The sequence below is a fragment of the Urocampus carinirostris genome, chromosome 8 (genome assembly GCF_059441175.1).
Source record: "Urocampus carinirostris isolate Australia breed hairy pipefish chromosome 8, RoL_Ucar_1.0, whole genome shotgun sequence".
Taxonomy (NCBI): Eukaryota; Metazoa; Chordata; class Actinopteri; order Syngnathiformes; family Syngnathidae; genus Urocampus; species Urocampus carinirostris.
The window spans coordinates 33684977-33705022 of NC_142356.1; the positions used below are offsets into that span (position 1 = coordinate 33684977).

Consider the following 20046-nt stretch of genomic DNA (forward strand, 5'->3'; position numbering starts at 1 on the left):
TATTTCACTGAACAACCCCATAAGCAGATAATTAGTATATAAAAAGAAGAAAATAATACTTAAAATAAAAAAGAATGATGTGCTTTATTCATGTTTTTATTTTTTACTGTGCAATCTTAAACCGCTTTGTTAAACAACTTAAGTTATTATAAGTAGTGTGCTACCTCATGAGCAGATAATTAGTATATAAAAAGTATAAAAATAATCTACTGCCATCTACTGTTATGGATGACTATGACAGTTCCTCGTCTGAAGAAAGCAAAAATACTGAATAATGGCCTGATTTTTTTGAAAGATAAAATTGGGCAAATTCCAGCGGCTCACTAGACAAAGATCTCACGGCACACTAGTGTGCCCCGGCACACTGGTTGAAAAACACTGCCTTAGAGAACGATCTTGGCCAATTCTGATAATCTTGTGACGTGACCATACCACTGCATCGCTGTGCATAGTTGGTAACGGTTGTTTGTAGGGTCCAAGATAAACATTCATTTAAGACTTCAAAGAGTAAAGTAAGATAAAAAGAATAACGGTAATTTGGCAAAACTATCAAAGATTGGCCTAAGTTGAAAGTGCTTCATAATAATAATAATAATAATGATAATAATAATAATAATAATAATGCAATAAAAATAGAGCATCATAACAATGATGCAATGAAAAGTAGTGCGATAACATTCAACATCCACAAAAGTCCATGGTAAGTCAATATATAAGATATGGATACCCACATTTCTATGCAATACCCATGTTTGAGTACAGGTCAAGTCATGTTTATTTGTATAAACCTTAATTACAAGATGTCTCAAAGGGCTGTACAAATTACATACTATTACAACACCATCCCCTAATCTAAAACCTACATGAGGGCAAGGAAAAGCTCAAAACCTCAGCATGAGGAAATTAAGAAACCTTGAGAAGGGGCCACACATGAGGTAGTCCCCCTTTCAGAATGACCACTGGAACGATACATATTTGTCACAGTCTTGCGTGCTTGTGATGGCCCTGGGGAAGAAACTGTCTCTAAACCTGTTAGGGTTTTAAGGTACATATGACAGGTATGTAGATTCAAAAATATTCAAAATCCTTTACCGGACAAAGAACCTTGAGTCATAATCGTGTCACAAAAGCAAAAAACACAATGTCATCCCCACAAAGTTTGTTTTTGAACAAAAGTATGAAAGACACAAATGATGCAATAGGTATTTTGCGTTGTGATTCTCTAAATTTTGGAAGAAAATACTTCGTCCCCAGTGAATTTAATTTAGGATCTAGTATCAGTATTGTCATACAAACACCGCTGGTCGTCATTGCTGAACAGTGGGATGAGGCTGTACATTGAAAAACAAAAGCAACCAGACAATGAAGGTGTTGTATCTGAGTCAGACCAGGAGGCTGCTCCTGTAACTAGTAACCATGGAAACCAGTACTATCTGATTCACGTGCGGGAGCAAAACCTTACCCAAAAAATGGTCTGGCAAGGGATGAGCACCGCCAGGCTGCACTTGCACAAGAAACACCACAGGAAGGAATCAGTGAGGTCCAGCGATGTCAGGATGTCCAATTTAATGTTGTTGGCTCTGTTGCGGTATCTCAAGCCAGCAATGTCCTCTAACAACATTGGAAACTTGCAAATTTGGTGTCATAGGCTATCATTGTAATTCAAAACTTTCAATTTGTTGTAAACCTGATGAGCAAAATGTTGAAAGGATAAATGATTTTCCAAATAAAATTCCAATTGCATTTAAAATGACTATTTAAAACGTGATTCATGAATTAAATTACATTTCTGTAAACAAATCAACACCCCTTTCTCCCCTCTGAGCACTTCTCTCACAAAAATCTCTTTTGATCAACTCATACAAATACTTGTATGAGACATATTTGATCTGTTTCCCAAATGGTTTATCTAGAATTATGATTCATCTAAAATTATGACCCACAAAAATTGACATGAATTAAACGTATTATATGATCATATCAGACTGCAGTTTTGTCAATATTGCGCAACGAACCTTTTTATTATCTGTGATAACCTCGCACTTAAGTGTTCGCGCAAGCATGTTTGCACATACACATCCTTAGAAAAGAACGTATTAATTATTAATACATCTTTTTTATTCAAAGGTTTTGTCCATGTGACAATCAATCCTTTTCTTTGTAGCTCACTTTCTATTTTAGTTCCTGCTGACACAATTAACACTTGCGGGAATGGGGAGGGATCTTCGAATGAATCAATTATTAACTTCAGATAAATCGGTATTGTAAAAGCTTTACTGGAAGGGGATTACAATATTCCTCGTTTCAAATGTTAAGTGGAGACCACACCAACAAAAATGTACATATATCAACGAGAATATTCAATTGGGTGGCAGTAGAGGTTCAAGCACTCGTCTTGAGATCAATTCCCGGCTATTCCATATTATATGTTGAAGTGTCCTTGGGCAAGACACTGAATCCCTAATGCCCCCAATAAGCAGGCCGGCGCCTTGCATGGCTGCATGGCTGCTATTGGTGTGTGAGTGTGTGTGTGAACGGGTAAGTGTGAAGCACATTATAAAGTGCTTTGGGTGGTTTTCAGTGACTTGAAAAGCGCTATATGAATGCAGACGATTTACATCTCTATATATATTTTAACAGACATATATTTGGTACCACAAAAATAAATAAAATAGTTTGATCAATATCATTATTTATTCCTTAGATACTTAAAAAATTCTGAATCCATCTTTTCACTCTCTTACAGTATGTGATGCTTGTTGACATTTGCAACGTCACCTTGAAAAAGTTTTTCAAATAATCAGGTTGATTTTGGTTACTTTTATCTGCTCCATTTGTATGTCATGTTTACCATTTTTTTCTCAAGGACTTTTTTGGGGTTAGACAAATAATTGTTTTGTATGATCTTTTGACACCAAAAGCGGGCATATGGTATAAATTCCCTCGCACTTTCTTCACTTGCAACATTATCAACTGCATAAGGGCTTCCTTCGTTCCTAAAGGTGAATTAAGGATAGAGTTTTTTTCCGGCTATTTTGAATTTTTAATTTAGATAATGTTCTTGCTTTGTCTTTCAGTCAGTCCTGTATATTATCCATTTTGAAGATGCCGGGAGGCGTGTTGTTGCTCCTAATCCTGATGCTCAACAGTATAACAACTTCAGGTAAGACATATTAGTATATTTTTTGTCATGGTTTTCTTGTTTTGGCAAAAATTGTCCGATCACATTTCAAACTAGGAAATAAATTCCAGTCCAAACGTTCCAATACAGTGTAAAATGGGAAGTGGTATTTTCACCCCAAAATTGTTTTTGGACTGTAGAAGTTCAAAACACATCTTACTGAGTAATTATGGAAGATACTTTGCCGGTTTTGCCCAAAAAATGTGAATTAACTGAGGAACAAAATCCTGATGCTTAAACCGCCATTCTGGTGTGCAGCAGTGTAACGTAATGAAGTAAAAGCATTTCGTTACAGACCTTCAGTCTCTTTCTGTAGCTTACTTTATGTGATGCTGTATGTTTATGAATGGATACCTTCTGTATTTACTAGAATATACTACATTTTTCCGAGGCAACGAGTCACTTTAAAGGAAAAGTTTGACCATTTTAAAGCAGAAAGAGAAAATAATTTACTGCCACAAAGAAATGAATAGTAACTGTTGACACCTTTTTTTGTAACGCTTGTTCATGTTTACACACTGTTTAAAAACATATACGGTACATTATATCATACATTTGTTTGCCTTGTTATCTTGAGACCGTATTGGTTATTTATTTGGAATTATATTGTGTATTTTGTTCAACTTCTATTTATACATTTTAAATATTTTAACAGATACTGTGTATATACTTTGACAGGTATGGTAGAATCAGGTAAAAGACTAATTTTCTTGTTTAAAATAGGACAGGTTTTTCCTAAATAGGTACCCCAACCCTACCCAATGCAACCCCGACCCCCACAAAAAAACTAACAAAAACAAGCAACAAACTCAACTTGTTTAAACTTGTTAAACAACAACTTGTTAGTGAGTGGTAATTTTGTTTTTTACTGTTCACTGAAAATCACCTCAAAAGTATCTTAAGCCCCAGGGAGAGAACAATTCTGCTCCGGAAAAATACGTGGACAGTGATTTGTTGTGACTTTAGCCTTGAGCAGATGTGATTTCATCTTTTGTGGAAAGCAAGCACAAAAACAACAACCCAAACATTTGTTTTTTTACAACTTATTAACTCCACAAACACAACACGATTCTGTGTTATGACATCCTAAACGTGGTGTCTGTAACTTTAAAATATAGTGGGACCTCGCTACTTCGCGGTACGACGTTCGCGGGTTCAGAGCTTTGCGGGCCTAAAAAATAATAATAATAAAATAAAATAACATGTTTTATCTATTTATTTATTTATTGATTAAGCATTTTTGAAGGGGCGTCGCTACTTCGTGGTTCCTGGTTTGCGGGTTCAGAGCTTTGCAGGTCTAAAAAATAATAATAATAGAATAAAATAAAAAATAAAAATAATAATAATTTTTTTTAAAAAAAGCCTTTGTGAAGGGGCGTCACAGATTTTCACTTTTCGCAGGTGGTTTTGGTCCCCATTAACCGGGTCTAAAAAAAATAAATAATAATAATTAAAAAATATATATATTTATTTATTTATTTTTATTTGAGGGGCACCGCTATTTCGCGGATTATTACTTTTCGCGGGTGGTTTTGGTCCCCATTAACCGCAATAACCGAGGTCCCACTGTATTCCACTTCTTGACGCTAACATCTGGCTGCAGCCTCTGTCAAGGTTTTTGGTTAGGATTTGGACTATATTTAAAACAGTCATCATTTTCATCCTGGAATAAAATAAAACTGCTATCCATGCGCGAGAAATCATACATAGTTAACGTGGTAAATGACTATTTTAGCGGCAAATGTCTGTTTTTAATGCAATATCTACGTATAGTATAGCGACCCATTTTCAGCAACCAGCACTCCAGTGTTCCAATCGCAAATTGTTTTTGCTAATTGCTTTAGAAGGCTAATTGATGATTAGAAAACTCTTGTGCAATGATGGTTGCACAACTCAAAACAGTTTATAATGGCCTCACTTTGAGCTGGTCGAGTACCTGGAATGGCCAGAGAAAGATAACTTCTGTGTGCAACTCCACAATTTATTCTTTTTCCTAGAAATAAAGGCTATTCCATGTGAGAAATTTCAAATAAATTAGTGATCTCCTAAAACAGTGTGTATTACTCCTTTCAGAGAACAGTACAGAGTAGAATGAGCAGTGGGAGGCCTTGCTGCACAACCAAGCAAGAGGAGAAGTACCCAGTATATCATGCCCCTTTTTCACTACTCGGTTCTGTCCTTCCTTGCCTCGCCTCACCCAGCCTTTTTTTGGTTTTCCATTATGAAAAAGTTACCGGTTCTTAGTCCCTGGGAGCCCAGCCTTAGGTACCCTCTCTGTTGAGGTTCTATACTTCAAACAAGGAACTTAAAACGTCACGCGCATCACTGCCGAACCACTGATTGGTGCACCCCGTTGGCACACTGCTGACCAATAATTGTCCCGAGAGGGTAGTAGAGAAAAGAAACCTCATCCTCTTTAAAATAGCATTTCTTGTTTGTATTTTGCCACAAGAAACACTATTTTGAAATGATATATATCACACGGAATTCAGCTCTGTGGTCTTCTGACGAGGTACATTGTTTCCTAACTAACGGCTCGGCTCCATTGCCCAATCATCCATTGTCGCTTGTCTGAGTGTGAGTGTGCTTCTGGTTCGCGCAGAAGATTGAGCCGGAGCTTCGTGCCAAATATGATGCTGAAATTACGTACAAGATGCAGCACCGACCTATAATGGAAAAAGTACCCGGGGAAAGGCTGGGAGAGGTTAGGAAGGCCAGAACCAAGTAGTAGAAAAGGGGTTCTAGAGTCTCTAATTTTAGAAACAGACACCCTACTGATACTCAACTAGCAGTTTGTTAAATACCTCCAATTAAACAGTGTCAACATCTACAGTAAAGCGGTGATTCCGAGATGTTAGGCTTCAAGGCAGATTGGCAAAGGAAAAGCCATATCTTAGGCTGGCCAACAAAAGGAACAGATTATTATAGGCTAAAGAACACAGACATAGGAAAAACTTATTTGATTATTAAAAGTGTGACTTTTACACAGAAAACACAGAGTTGTCTGGGTGACCCTAAACTTTTGAACAGTAGTGTATCGTTTGACTTGTGTCCTGAAAATGTGTTAGCTTAGGTATAAAGTTTATTTTTTTAGATCTCTTAGCCAGAGGGCATTCTGACATGGACATGTTGATTCACTCCTTCCCATTTTAGGCACAGTTGTTTCAAGCTGTGATGCATGCCACGAAAAAGCAACATGCCAAAAATCTGATGACAGTGGCGTCTCGTTCCCCAGTTTGTCATGTCTTTGCATAGACGGCTTTGAAGGAGACGGCATGACATGTTTCAATAGCTTCAGCTGCAGCGATGGCTCTTGCTGTGGCGAAGGTTATGAGTGGGCACCTGGCAAAGGCTGCGTGGACATCGACGAGTGTTCCCTTCCAGAACCCCCTTGCGCAGCACATCTGCTTTGCCAAAACTCTCCAGGCTCTCACGAATGCCTGACGCCAGCCTCAGATCCACGCTCAAGATCAGACGCTTCCTCGCGATCAGTCCTGTTCAGCTGTGAAAACAATACTCTTTGTCCGCCAGGGATGGACTGCATTGGCAATAGATGTGTAGACCCCTGTCGGAGCAGCCACAGTGGCCTGGTTGATCCCTGGCGTTCGACACAGTTCCAATACAGTGATTTGAACCAGGCGAAATGTGACCGAGATTTTTTATGGCGAGGCTGGTACCGCTTCCATCTGGGGCGTGACAGTGCACGTATTCCAGAGAGATGCATTCCTCAAAACATGTGTGGAACCCATGCCCCGATGTGGATAACAGAACCTCATCCCATGCAGTCTGATGTGATCGTTAGCCGTACGGTTTGCAACTCGTGGGGCGGATCATGCTGCCGTTTTCCATCCCACAACATCCATGTCAAGCTTTGCGGTCAAGGATCTGACAGCTTCTACCTGTATAAACTTGTGCGGCCGTCCACATGCCATCTTGGTTACTGTGCAGGTGTTGTAAGATTCAAACACTCAAATGTAGTCAGTGTGATGTGGCAGTGGTCAGCAACCTTTTTTTTACTACAGATCGGTTTAATGTCTGACAATATTTTCGCGGCCCTGCTAAATAAAAGCATTAATAATGACTTTAATAAAAAGAAAGAATCCACTGTTTAATCACTAGACCACTAGGGTTGTAGATGACATCGGGAATAGCATTAGATTAAATCTCTTTATTACGCTATTTTTTACGTACGGTAGATCTCATCATCACAGTATTTTTCATCACGGTAATGTACCGTGAGTAAAAATACTGTGATAAGATCAAATCTAATGCCGTTCCTTATTGTCATCTACATCCCTAGTGGTTTAGAGGTAAGAATTCAGAGCTCTCACTGTTGTGATTCGGTTTTGATTTTTGTTGCATCCAATGTTGTGCAATTGAGGTCAGCGATAATTTTTGACTGATCAATCATTGCTAAAAAACGGTGAGATACTACTGTAATTCCTCATGCATATCGCATACCTTAACTTTCATTTTTTTTCTGTATGACCCAGGACCAAACGCCCCCATGACCCGATAGCGGCCCGCGACCTGGTGGTTGCTGACCCCTGCGATATGGTCTAGAGCAGGGGTGTCAAACTCATTTTAACTCGGGGGCCACACGATAGAACAAACATTCTGTCGGGGGCCGGACTAGTGGATTAAAGAGAAAGAAAAAGAGAGATAAAGAAATAAGAGAAAGAGGGAGGGAAAAGGAGAGAGGGCAGGAAAAAGAAAGAAAAAAAGAGAGAGAGGGAGAGAGCGTGAGAAACAAAAGAGATAAAAAGTCTTGAGAGAGGGGAAAAAGAAAGGGAGAGGAAGAAAGAAATCCAAAGAGAAAAAGAAAGACAGAAGAAAGAGAGAAAAGAGAAAATAAAGCGTGAAGGGTAGGGAGAGAGAAAGAGAAAAGAGAGAAAAGGAAAAAAGGAAGTTAGAGCAAACGAAGTTAGAAAGACACAGAGAGAGAAAAAAACAAAGAGCAACAAAACAAGAGAAATAGAGAGACACAGAGAGTGAAAGAGACAGAGAAAGAGAGTGGGAGTAAAGGGGTGGAAAAGAGAGAGAGAGACAGAAAGAAAGAAATACAAGTACGGTGTCTTTGTTCGAGGCACCTGGCCTTGGCAACATCAAGTTGACATGTTTCAACCTGCAGCTTGTTTTTCTCCTGTGCTTCTCTGAGTCTTGTCTCGCGGGCCGGATTCAATCCCTTAGCGGGCCTGATCTGGCCCGCGGGCCGCCAGTTCGACACCTGTGGTCTAGAGTAATCCCATGTTTTTTCGCGGGGGAAACATTCCAAAAAGAATCCGTGATAGGTGCAACCTGTCAAACCTATATATTTTTACAATAATTATACAATCAGATACTTTATTATACAATAAAACCAAATAACAAACCATATTACAGGTTCAAGCATTTGTTTGACAAATAAAAGTGCGATAAGAACATTCTTATTTTTTTTTCTTTTTTCAAATAATAAGTAGGGCCCAGAGGTCATCAACATTTTAAAGCTCATAGCTACTTTTGGTTACTCATTGGAAGGAACTATGTTGTTACTATTCAATTACCAGGTTGTAATTATTAGAAGTTAAGTTAAAAAAAATCAGTTAACCACTATAAAATCATGCCAGTTACAAATGACTTATCACTGGTGAGCTATTTTCAGAACCTGTTCACGGGCTTCTCAGGTGTTCTCATAGGGCTAACTGCTGCAAGTGGGCACCACATTGAAGACCCCTGGTTTAGCTAAACAGAATGTAGAACACAATGCCCGATGAAAATATGTGAAGAAGCAAAGCCGTAAATAATAAACTGTCTTATAGGGATTATTGTATATAGTAATTCAATTGATGTCCGTTGATTAGGGTTAGACAATAAATCAAATTGTTTTAATTTAAGAATGTTTAACTTGTTAAGTCACCTGGAGAAGAATCCTTAATTGTTGATTTACAAAATGTGTTTTTAAAAGTGATTACTTTTTTTAACAGGCTATAAATATTTTAGTTTTCTGTTTCTATAACGGTACTGATTTGCTTATAAAGGTCACGCGTGTATATCGCGCACACCTAATTTTTTAAAATGAAAAATCGTTATAAAATTTGTTTATTTATTTAACATTTTTTCAGCTCATAACTTAGCACTGTAGGTGACGTAGCTTATTGGATATGTGCGGCCATTATTAAAATAATTTATAAACTATACCAAAATAAATGTACACTAATTATTATCTTTCATTGTCAAAGACTCTTGGCCCTCTTTGTGCTTTTTTGCGTTTATTTATATCTTTCTACATGACTTTCTGTTTCCTCGATTCGCTATTATGCGTCTCTGGTACTGTGAATTAAAGTAGTGTGACATTGAGAGGTAATTTAATGCTTTTTCAAATGTCATTTATATCACTGGTGGTCTAGTTGTGGAGATTAATACTCTCACTGCTGCGACCTGAGTTTGATTCCCGTTTTATCCCAAGCAAATATTTTTTGACTGATCAATTATTTGTTACTGTAAAACCTTGTGTAAAATGGGCAACCAAACATTGAGTTATTTTTTTAGTTAAAACAATGTACGGTAAATGTAATCGTATTCTTTATACTGTATTGCCTGATCTTTGATGGAATAATTTTTTAATCTAGTTTTTATGATTGTAGTTTTTGGTTTGTTGTATTAATTTGTTTAAACATTTCTTTGAATCAGGCTTATCAAATGTATGGCTGGCGGGCCAGGACATTTGATGATTTTATCTGGTCAGCCAATAATTTTTACCATGTCAAAAAAAGGAAGTCTCTAGGTCATTTCTATCAAAAGTTATGATTTATTTTAATTAATGCAAACGAGATGCTCCCTCCGACCACCTGAGGGCAGTGAAGGATATACTCTCAGCTTTAGTACGCCCATGCTAGTAGTTTGTTCTTATGTAGTCTTATCTTTTTGCCACTGCACTGCTTAAACCTTTATTTTGTATCAAAAGCAGTACATTTTCTTTTTTATTCATTTCAAACCAGAACATAAATAAAGGAATTGTTTTCATACTTTCCACTTGTTTAGCGAGGTTGATTCAGGTGTAAAACTGCCTTAACTCAACTGTTAAAATAAACCAGTTAACACATTCAATGCCAAATATGAAAATATATTTTTTACCCATTTTTTTGTGAATAAATGTGCTATGCTTAGAAAGGTTCCCTTGTCATCCATGATTATAATAGGTAGGCTAGGCTACCATTATAGGCAGAACAATAACGCATAATATTTAAAAACTACATAAAGCTAAAATAATTTAAGACAACATTTTTGTACTGATGAGGCCCACCTGAGAACAGAAAGTCTGGATCCGACCCCAGAGCCAAACTGAGTTTTAATGTTATCATCTAATACGAATGGACGATAACGGGATATTATTTTCGAGGCAAATCGTCCGCCGTCCCCTCCCAACCCTCCTTGATATAAATGTCCACAACTTAAAACCAGACCATTTTTTTTTCCAGAGACTTACGAGATAGCTTCTTCGACACAATACCCTGAACTTCAAACCACCGTCACTCCGATGGGATATACTACAATTCAGAACGAACATTTGACTGAGAATATGCTGCAAACAACACTGCAGGTAGCTCAAACAACACCAGCACTCCCAGTAGATGGAGAAGAGGGTGAAGTCCGTCTGGCCAACGGCAGAAACTCCTCCTGCTCGGGAAGAGTAGAGATCTTCCACCGTGGGCAATGGGGAACAGTTTGTGACGACATCTGGGACCTCAAGCACGCGCAGGTGGTATGCAGGCAGTTGGGCTGCGGCAGGGCCCTTGCGGCCCCCCACAGGGCACACTTTGGACAGGGCAGGGGCCCTATCTGGTTGGACAATGTCCGTTGCACCGGGAATGAAGCAAAGCTGGGTGAGTGCGGCCACCAAGGGATCGGATCGCACAACTGTGGTCACCACGAAGACGCTGGAGTGATTTGTGAAGGTACAAACTATGTTTTATTTAAAAATATGATTTAAATAAAACAAATCCTTTGTTCCTCCTCGAAGCACAGGTCTCAAACTTGCACCCCAGGTGTCAGTTGTGGCCCTCGGGATGATAGTTTGAGGCCCCCTTAGAGGTAGAATGTGTCATTTGAGGTTTCCTTCAAAGGTGAGAAGTAGAATATTTTCTTTATTAAGTATGTGACAATGCCCAAATGACTTCAAAAAGGCTATATATATTGAAATACGAGTACTAGAGGAATGAGCCGACTAAGGCTGCGATCATGACTGTTAGCCAGAAGATGGCGGCGGAGAGTAAAGAAGTTTCATATTTCAAAATATGAAAGTTAAAGGAACAGTGTGCATTTTTTGACCACTAGATGACACTGTTTTGTGTTGTGAGAGTGCTATTCTTGTTACAAAATCACTTTTGTTTTTTTTTGTTATTTTTGCTCGGTGCCCTTGGTGCGTGCCCCAAAAGCAATGAGGCATTTACTAATGAACTTGAAGCTGGCCCATTCTTAAGTTACGCATTGTCTATGATTTCTTAAAGTTGGTCGTGTATTCATTTTCAATTTAGTTTGTAGTTGCACTAACAAAATGCCAAAACAACAGAAAAACGTGGCAATGAGCACTATCCACCAATACCCCATCACTCTAATGCTGGTCGGCTTGAACATATTTGGTAACAGTTGGATAAAAGCAGATAGGCACAGTGGGAACTCAGTTGGTCATTGTTAACACATACTTAATAGGGCTGCAACGATAACAATCAACATGGAGATATTTGACAATGAATTCCATTGTCGCCGATTGTCGCCAGACGTTTTTTCAACAGAGTGAGGCATATCTACAACGATACAATTTCTGATTAGAGTCAATCATGCGTAATAGCTTCTCTGTCTTAAGCGGTAACAGACATGAATGACCGCGTCAACATCAAGTATGCGTACCGAAAATTCTCAAGTTAGGGAGCATTTTAGCCTCAAAACAGCAAATAAAATACTACTTACAAAGTTTATAAAGCAGACCTTGTGTTTCATGGCGGTACCTCGGTGATGCATGAACATTTAAAGAGAAACACATCGGACCGTTGAATAAAAGGTTGAACGAAAAGTTGTGCCTTGGTAAGATTCAAGTAAAATTCAAGCCAATAAAGCATTTGATGACACGCATTGTAAAAAAATGTTTCAGATCAAAAGTCAAGAGTGTCAAACAAAAAAAAGCAGCAATGTAACAAATGTTTTTCACTAAAATCTCAAACAACTGCATCTGCCTAATTTGCCAAGAGACTGGCTGTTTTTTAAAGACTATAATATCAAGACGCAACATGCTGGAAACGAACGCTGTGAAAATGTAAACAACTGGAAGTTGTTTAAATGGTACGGCAGCGCTTCATTACGAGACATTGCGAGTCAAATAAAAATGCTACAAAGGCGAGCTATGAGGTCGCACTGCAAACATTTCACCGAGGGTGAATTTATTAAAGGCTGAATAGTCGTCCCTCACACATTTTCAGTTTATCAAATCTGGCCCGCTTTATGAAAAGTTTGGACACCCCTGCTGTAAACGGTACAAAGGAAAAACCTCAACAATATAAAAAAGGAAATACGTCTACTGCGAGAATCAAAGAAAATCATTGTAACAAAAATACAAATACTGTACAACAGTGTCAACAAGTCAACTAAAATACATTCCATTCCACAATATTTTAAAAGTCAGTAGTGCAAATAAAGTCTAAACACATTTGCGTCCAATTAAGGAGTTGTAGCATATGTAATAATCTTGACATTCACTAACAACATTGTTATCCTCTAAGTTAAAATGGGAAGACAGTATCGACAATCGTATTAATCCGATCCAAGTCCTTGCTCGATGATTTTGCTATTTGGATCGATCCGCCCACCCTAAATGGGACTTCACCGCTTATCTCTCTGTTTTTAGCGGCTTCCCCTGTAAGGCTGGTCAACTCTGACAACCGTTGCTCCGGAAGAGTGGAAGTTTACCACAACGGGCAATGGGGGACCGTTTGCGACGACATCTGGGACCTCACCAACGCCAACGTGGTTTGCAGGCAACTGGACTGCGGTAGGGCTCGTGCAGCACTGCAAAGCGCGGCTTTTGGGCAAGGCAGCGGGCCCATCTGGTTGGACGATGTCCGTTGTTATGGAAATGAAACATCCATCACAAGCTGCAGACATTTGGGGTTTGGGAGACACAACTGCATTCACAGGGAGGATGCCAGCGTCATTTGTGAAGGTAGAGCTGGTATAACTTTTTGAAGGTGTCAGGTAACCAGATTTAACAAGCCACATATTTATTCTTTAGCCGAAGAACCTTCTCTCAGACCTTCTCGACTTATTTGTGGCCCCAATAAAATCCAAGTGGGCCTGGATTCAAGTAGCATAAGAAACGCAGGCTACAACCCACTTACAGGCAACCTAGCTGTGCGTAATTGTTCTTGGACCCGGGCACAAGGGGATGTCGTGTGGTACGAGGCTGATGCAAAGGCGAACACCTGCGGAAACCTGCTGACGGTAAAAATAAGGCTTTTATTAAAAATGACTTCAACAATACTTACTCCCTCTTAGCTCTCTTAGTTGCTTAATCACTTTTGCAATATATTGGCACCATTTGTAGGGAGTTTATGGTCTAAAGCAGAGTTTCTCGACTGGTGGGTCGGAACTGATTTCAGTGGGTAGTGGACCTTTGCCTCCGCAAAATAATGTACAGTCAATTACCTCCCTTGACAGTAAATGGTCATAATACCCTGCCCTAGTAAATGGTTATAATGCTCCACCTTGATCGTCAAATCAGATTACATCTTTCGAACATGAGCAAGGTTTTTCTGTTTTTCAGACCAACCGCACACACGCCATCTACTCCAACAATTTATTCCTCTACCCTTTGAGGAACACATCCTTCTCTCAAGCCTTGAGACTTCCTTTCTCGTGTGCGTATCCCCTGAAAGCAGAAAGCAGATTGAATGTGGCCATCAACCCATCCCTTGCGTAAGTTGAATGACTCGATGATGCCAGCGTCAAACCTAAATGTAAGATGTCAATTGAGTTCAACAAATTACATTGAAGTTAAGCATGATAAAATCATTCGCTGCCATTGACAGCAATGTACGTTAACATTACATTTACTAAAAAGGTTTCCACTTAAATCAGGGGTGTCAAACCGTTTGAGGTCGGGACTACATCGGAGGAAAAATACCTTCACGGGGGCCAGACGAGTAACGTAAAAAGAAAGAAAAAGAAAGACAGAGAGGGAGAAAGAGAGAGAAAAGGAGAGAGAGAGAAAAGGAGAGAAAGAAAGAAAGAAAGAAAGTAAGAAAGAGAAACAAAAAGAGAATATGAAAGAAAGAGGGAACAAGCGCAAGACAGAAATAGAGGTATAAAGAGAAAAAGAACAGAAGAAAGAAAGAAAATGAGAGTGAGAGGGAGAGAGAGAAAAAGAGAAAGAGGGAGAGGTAAAGGAAGAAAGAGAATGGTGGAAAAAAGTAAAAGAGAGGAAAGCAACAGAAAAATATATATAGGGAGAAAGTGAGAGACGAAAAGAGAAAGACAGCAAGAAAGAAATGGAGGAAGACAGAAAGAAAGAGTGACAAAGAGAAAGAGAGAAAGAAAGATTGGAAGAAAGTATGCAATCAAAAGACAGCAAGAAAGATAGAGAGAAAGAAAGGAAAGGGGAGATAAAGAGAAAGACAGAGAAAAAGAAACAAAGAGGGAGCAAGCAAGCGAGAAAGAGAGATATAGAAAAAGACAAAAAGAGATAAAGAGAGAGTGAGCGAAAAAGAGAGAGAGAGTGAGAGAGAGAGAGAGCAAGAGAGAGCAAGAGAGAGCAAGAGAGAGCAAGAGAGCGCAAGAGAGAGCAAGGGAGGGAGAGAAAGAAATACAGCGACAGTCATTTTGTGAGTGCCGTCCGCCTTTGGCGACATCAAGTGGACATATTTAAAAGTGCAGCAGCCTTTTCTCTTGCATTTTTCCCAACACCGGGCCGGATTCTGTTGGTGGGCCTGGTCTGAGCCGGAGGCCAAATGTTTGACACCCCTAATTTAGATTTCAACCACCCAAGTCTCCACATATGTTTAATAATAATATGTTATCTTCCTCAACAGCCTGGATGGTGCAATTGTTGGCTCAGGTTCCAAAGCCAGAGCGTCTATGGTCCTGTTCCGCTCCTCCAGCTACTCGGACCCTTACTCAGCTGGTGCCGTTGTCCTTCCAGTGGGTTCGCCATTGTACGTGGGGGTCTCTGTAGACAAGAGCGATCCCAGCTTGGCAGTCGTTTTGGAGGACTGCTTTGCTTCTCACTCCTTCAACCCTTCAGACCCTGAGCAATATGCTCTCATTCAAAACAAGTAAGAAGTGATTGTAAATTAGAGGTTCAGCAACTTTTTTGAGTCACGGGACCATCAGGTTGAGAAAACGTCTTTAGGGGCCAAGCCGGAGAAACAAAATTAATGTATTTGACATTTTGTGTATCAGTGTTCACGGATCCCTTAACCACCGGGGTCCTCAGGGCACCACTTTCTGTGATGTGTCTCAGTCAAGTAGAGCCTGCCGGCACTCATTCCTCTCCAGGGCGTATTTTGAAGTAGGGGTTTGCTGCCGCTAAAAATTCTATGTTTTGATGAATGCACACGCATATGAAAACTGCAAATATTTAGTGAAACTGCACAGTACATAATTCACATTGGTTTTCTTTTTTTTAATGGTACAGGAGAAATTGAAAAAATGGTTTTAAAAGTCCTTGAAAAATACTCCAATTTGACCATGAAAAAGATGCACGAACCCTTGACAGGTGTAAATACAGATACACTTGCTTTGCGAGGGGTGCCAGTCTTTGGTGACATCCATTAGATATATTTAAAACTGCAAGTCATTGGTTGACGTGATGCAGTTAATTTTTCTCACGGGCATCTTTCAGCATTGTCTCATGGGTCGGATTCAATCAGTTTGCTGCCCTGTTTCGGCCTGGTGGCCATAGTTTGCCCGCTTGCTGTAGCTCCATGACTGCAAATTGACAATAACTGTCTTTACTTGGATGGTTTCCGAAGATGTCCCGCAGATCGTCAACAGGTGTCAATTGCAGAGAGCGGGTCATCCTTGCGTGCTCGTTTCTCTGCCCTCTTCTTCCTTCTTCAAGGGGACTATCGAAGTGTTTACCTCCACTGCAGAATCAGCCTGTGTGACCGGAGGAGATACTCTTGCGTTCCTGTGAGTATTTTACTGCATTGTACTTGGTTTACAATGCTGCAACTCCTGTAACCTAAACGTAACGTTTCCGTTTTGATTTCCTCTTTTCGCAACATGTAGCCTTGCACGAGGAGAGCACACCGCTCAATGTCCAACTCCACCCCAATGAAGCCGATCACCGTAGGCCCGATTACCTGTAAGCAAACTCACTCAGGTATCATGTTATGCAGTATGTTGTCAACAAAAATATGAAACATTTTTCTATGTTTGCAGGGGATAAATCATCCATGTGACAGCAACTAAAAGCATGATATCTTATTTCCTATGAAGGACAAATCATAATCAATGAGCAATAATTCAAAGTTTCACTGAAAAATAAAAGTAATTCTGATTAATGTACGAAGCATGTTCTGACTGGTTGTGGCAGTGGTGTGCAAGGCCTTACCTGTTGGCCTAAAAAATATCTGAATCATGTGATGTAATTATATCTTGTCAATGAATACAAATTAAATCATTCCTAGTTGTCTGTCAGTTTCCTTTCATTGCCTTTTCCTGGTTGTGCTGCTCTATGATGTTTGCATTCATATTCAAGCATTGAACCAAACACATTTCAGTCATCACTTACTAGCTCGGTGGCCTTGGGTAGGGCGCCGGTTCCGAGACTGTGAGGTTGCTGGTTCAAGCTTCGGCCGAGTCATACCTGAATCTTACAATATTGATACCCATTGCCTCAAAGCTTGACATTAGGGGTTGGAACTGGGGGGGTTGGTCACCTCATGACTCCAAAGGTAAGGTGTAGCGCCATGTCGGTCAGGTTGCTCGAATGTGTATGGTAGCTGATCCCTGGTTGGTCAGGGATGAGGAGTGGAAAAAAAGAATAAGATTTCGGCCATTACTTGTTGTCTGGCTCAGAAATCTGCTCGGAGGCCTTCACACGCAGATTGGCAGACCCTGAGACATAATTGAATTGTATTGTCTTTATTGTCGATGATAACAACATAGTATAACATGCAAAAAGATTAGACATGACACTACAGGGTAAAAGTATAATAAAGACATTAAAGAGAAAAAAGGTAAAATGCTATCAGGATAAAAGGCAGAATTTTTTTTTTACAACGTAGTGCTTAGAGACTGACCTAAGTTATAATGATAATGCAATTTATAATGCAATTTTTGTGAATGAAAAAGAATAATGCATCATAGCAAGAGTGTAATGAAAGAATCCCCAGAATAAGTATATATATATATATATATATATATATATATATATATATATATATATATATCTCCTCATCTCATTAGCTACACCGCTTATCCTCAGTAGGGTCGCGGGGGTGCTGGAGCCCATCCTAGCAATCATCGGGCAATGGGCAGGGGACACCCTGAACTGGTTTCCAGCCAATCGCAGGGCACACAGGGACAGACAACTCACTCGCTCATTCACACCTAGGGACGATTTGGACCGGCCAATTCACCTGAAATGCATGTTTTTGGAATGTGGGAGGAAACCGGAGTGCCCAGAGGAAACCCACGCAAGCACGGGGAGAACATACAAACTCCGCACAGGAAGTCTGGAGCTGGATTTGAACCCACGCAGGAGGTTCCCATGACATGAACTGTGCCGCACATGCGCTAACCACTGTGCCGCCGTGCTGCCCGCACTGAAAAGTCAATCCTTTTAATTACAATTAGATGCGTGGTTTTCAGATATTCCGAGTTGCTTGACATTAAATTTGTGTTGTATAAAGTTTAAATGAGTTGAGTAAAAAATAAATGTTATTACAATCCAGTAGAAGGGTCTCTGGGCAGCCCAAAAATGGAGCAGCAGCTAATGTGACAAGCTCATTTTTTGCATGGATATTCTGGGCAATTTATGTGGTCGTGTCAGCACTTCAAGCTCAGAAAGAATATGCTGTGCGATTCCATCACAGGATAAAATGTTGCCTTGATCATGTTTTGTTGGGAGCAGCTTAACCTTTAAATTGTGCTGTGCAAATATTATAGATGGCAGATGTTATATTTTACTAGCTATTTCTTTTGTTGTTGTGCTCTGTACAGCCCTTTGAAACTTTTTGTGATAAAGGGCCATACAAATAAATACAGTATGTATGTATGCATCTATACATTTATTTTTGCAGTGTTGTGGTGTGTGAATTTGTTTATGTTTTTTTTATTTTGAGACTTCAACAATTCATCTATCTATCTATCTATCTATCTATCTATCTATCTATCTATCTATCTATCTATCTATCTATCTATCTATCTATCTATCTATCTATCTATCTATCTATCTATCTATCTATCTATCTATCTATCTATCTATCTATCTATCCTGGTCATATCCCTCGAGAGGGGTGACCAACAGCAAGACAACACATACAAAAATAAACAAAATAAAAGAAAAAAAAAAAAAAAAAAAAAAAAGATAAAAAGGGAAAAAGTAGCAAAAAAACACACACACATTTTTTGGGACAATGGCCAACCCAAATGCCCAAACACCCAAACAAGTTAAGCACCTCGACATTCAAGTTGGTCATGTTTTCGTCCCTCCAGATGAAACAGGACACAAGAAAGAGACCATGTCACTCGGGTCAGGGTGACACAACACCCGACAGCTTTCACTGGTTTACCTCTGCCGCATCATACGGGTGCCCTGCCCATCCCTTAGAACGCGTCCAAACATCCCACTATCCTTTCACAACAGCTCTCTTTCTCATTCCCCTTTTTAGTCAACTCAAGGTCAACAATAGTTTTACCTTTTTTATTTTTCTTGTTTGTTTGAGAACCAATAACAATTACGCTAAGAAGGGTATTTCACAAAACCTAGATAAGAGATTAGCCCAGGATATGTGTATCGTTTTGGCTTAAGCCTTAAGTCGGTTGCATGAAAGCAGGTGAAATTTAGCTTGACTCATTTACAATGGTGATTTGTTTTTTACAGCTAGCCTGCTCCAGACCAGGCTATCATCCAGGCTAAGATTATCCCAGGAGCTACATCCAAGTGCCAATTGTGTACAATGGAATGGATCTTACAGCATTTCAATGGATTTTTTTGATATATTGCATTATTTTTAATTATCCCACATTTACATCATTTTTTTCATTGATGTTATTTCATTAAACTCTTTTGAGTGTATAATTGCCACTGTCGCTTTACAATCATTCATTCAGTAAACGTATTGTTGTCAGCCATGTTCTTCATTGCCATGCCAATTAAGAATGCTTCTCAAATTGCCCTCAGAGCTTTGATGAATATGAATATTATTGATATTTCTGACATTCTTAAGTGATGCAAAAACTTGCAAAGGTGGTATCAATGAAGTCTTTCATAAGGGTAATAAAGTGTATATACAGTACATACATACATACATACATATACTGTATCTAAAATCATTACACAGTACTTGATCTTACGTGATCTCCTAAATCTTACGTGGTCCTCGCAACAGTATTCAAACATGTTCATAGCAATTATCGGCAGAACAATGGATATCGTTTTTTAAACAAAACATTAAGTGTCCTTGACATGGTCTTTCATGAGGTAAACAATAAAAATGGTTAAATGAATTAATCAAGTTGTGTAACTGTACCCAAGGGCCGTTTACCAGAATAAAAAAGAATTACAACTCATATTATGTAAGCGTTCTTTCTAAGAACAAAGCATCGCATCAATAATTTACTTTTACCATAGTGTATTGTGTTTTCATAAGGAGTACACGCCGCTATTG

General features: G+C 39.2%; 1 protein-coding gene across 1 annotated transcript; it reads left to right on the plus strand.

The window, feature by feature from the left end:
• Positions 1-3105: 3105 nt before the first annotated feature.
• LOC148361719 (uncharacterized) lies at positions 3106-16611 on the plus strand. The gene is made up of 10 exons (XM_088342935.1): positions 3106-3163; positions 6335-7129; positions 10639-11115; positions 13059-13373; positions 13443-13651; positions 13974-14125; positions 15238-15480; positions 16180-16339; positions 16439-16514; positions 16592-16611. Exons 1-10 carry the CDS (start codon positions 3106-3108, stop codon positions 16609-16611), a joined length of 2505 nt encoding a protein of 834 aa, XP_088199061.1.
• The last annotated feature ends 3435 nt before the right edge of the window (positions 16612-20046 follow it).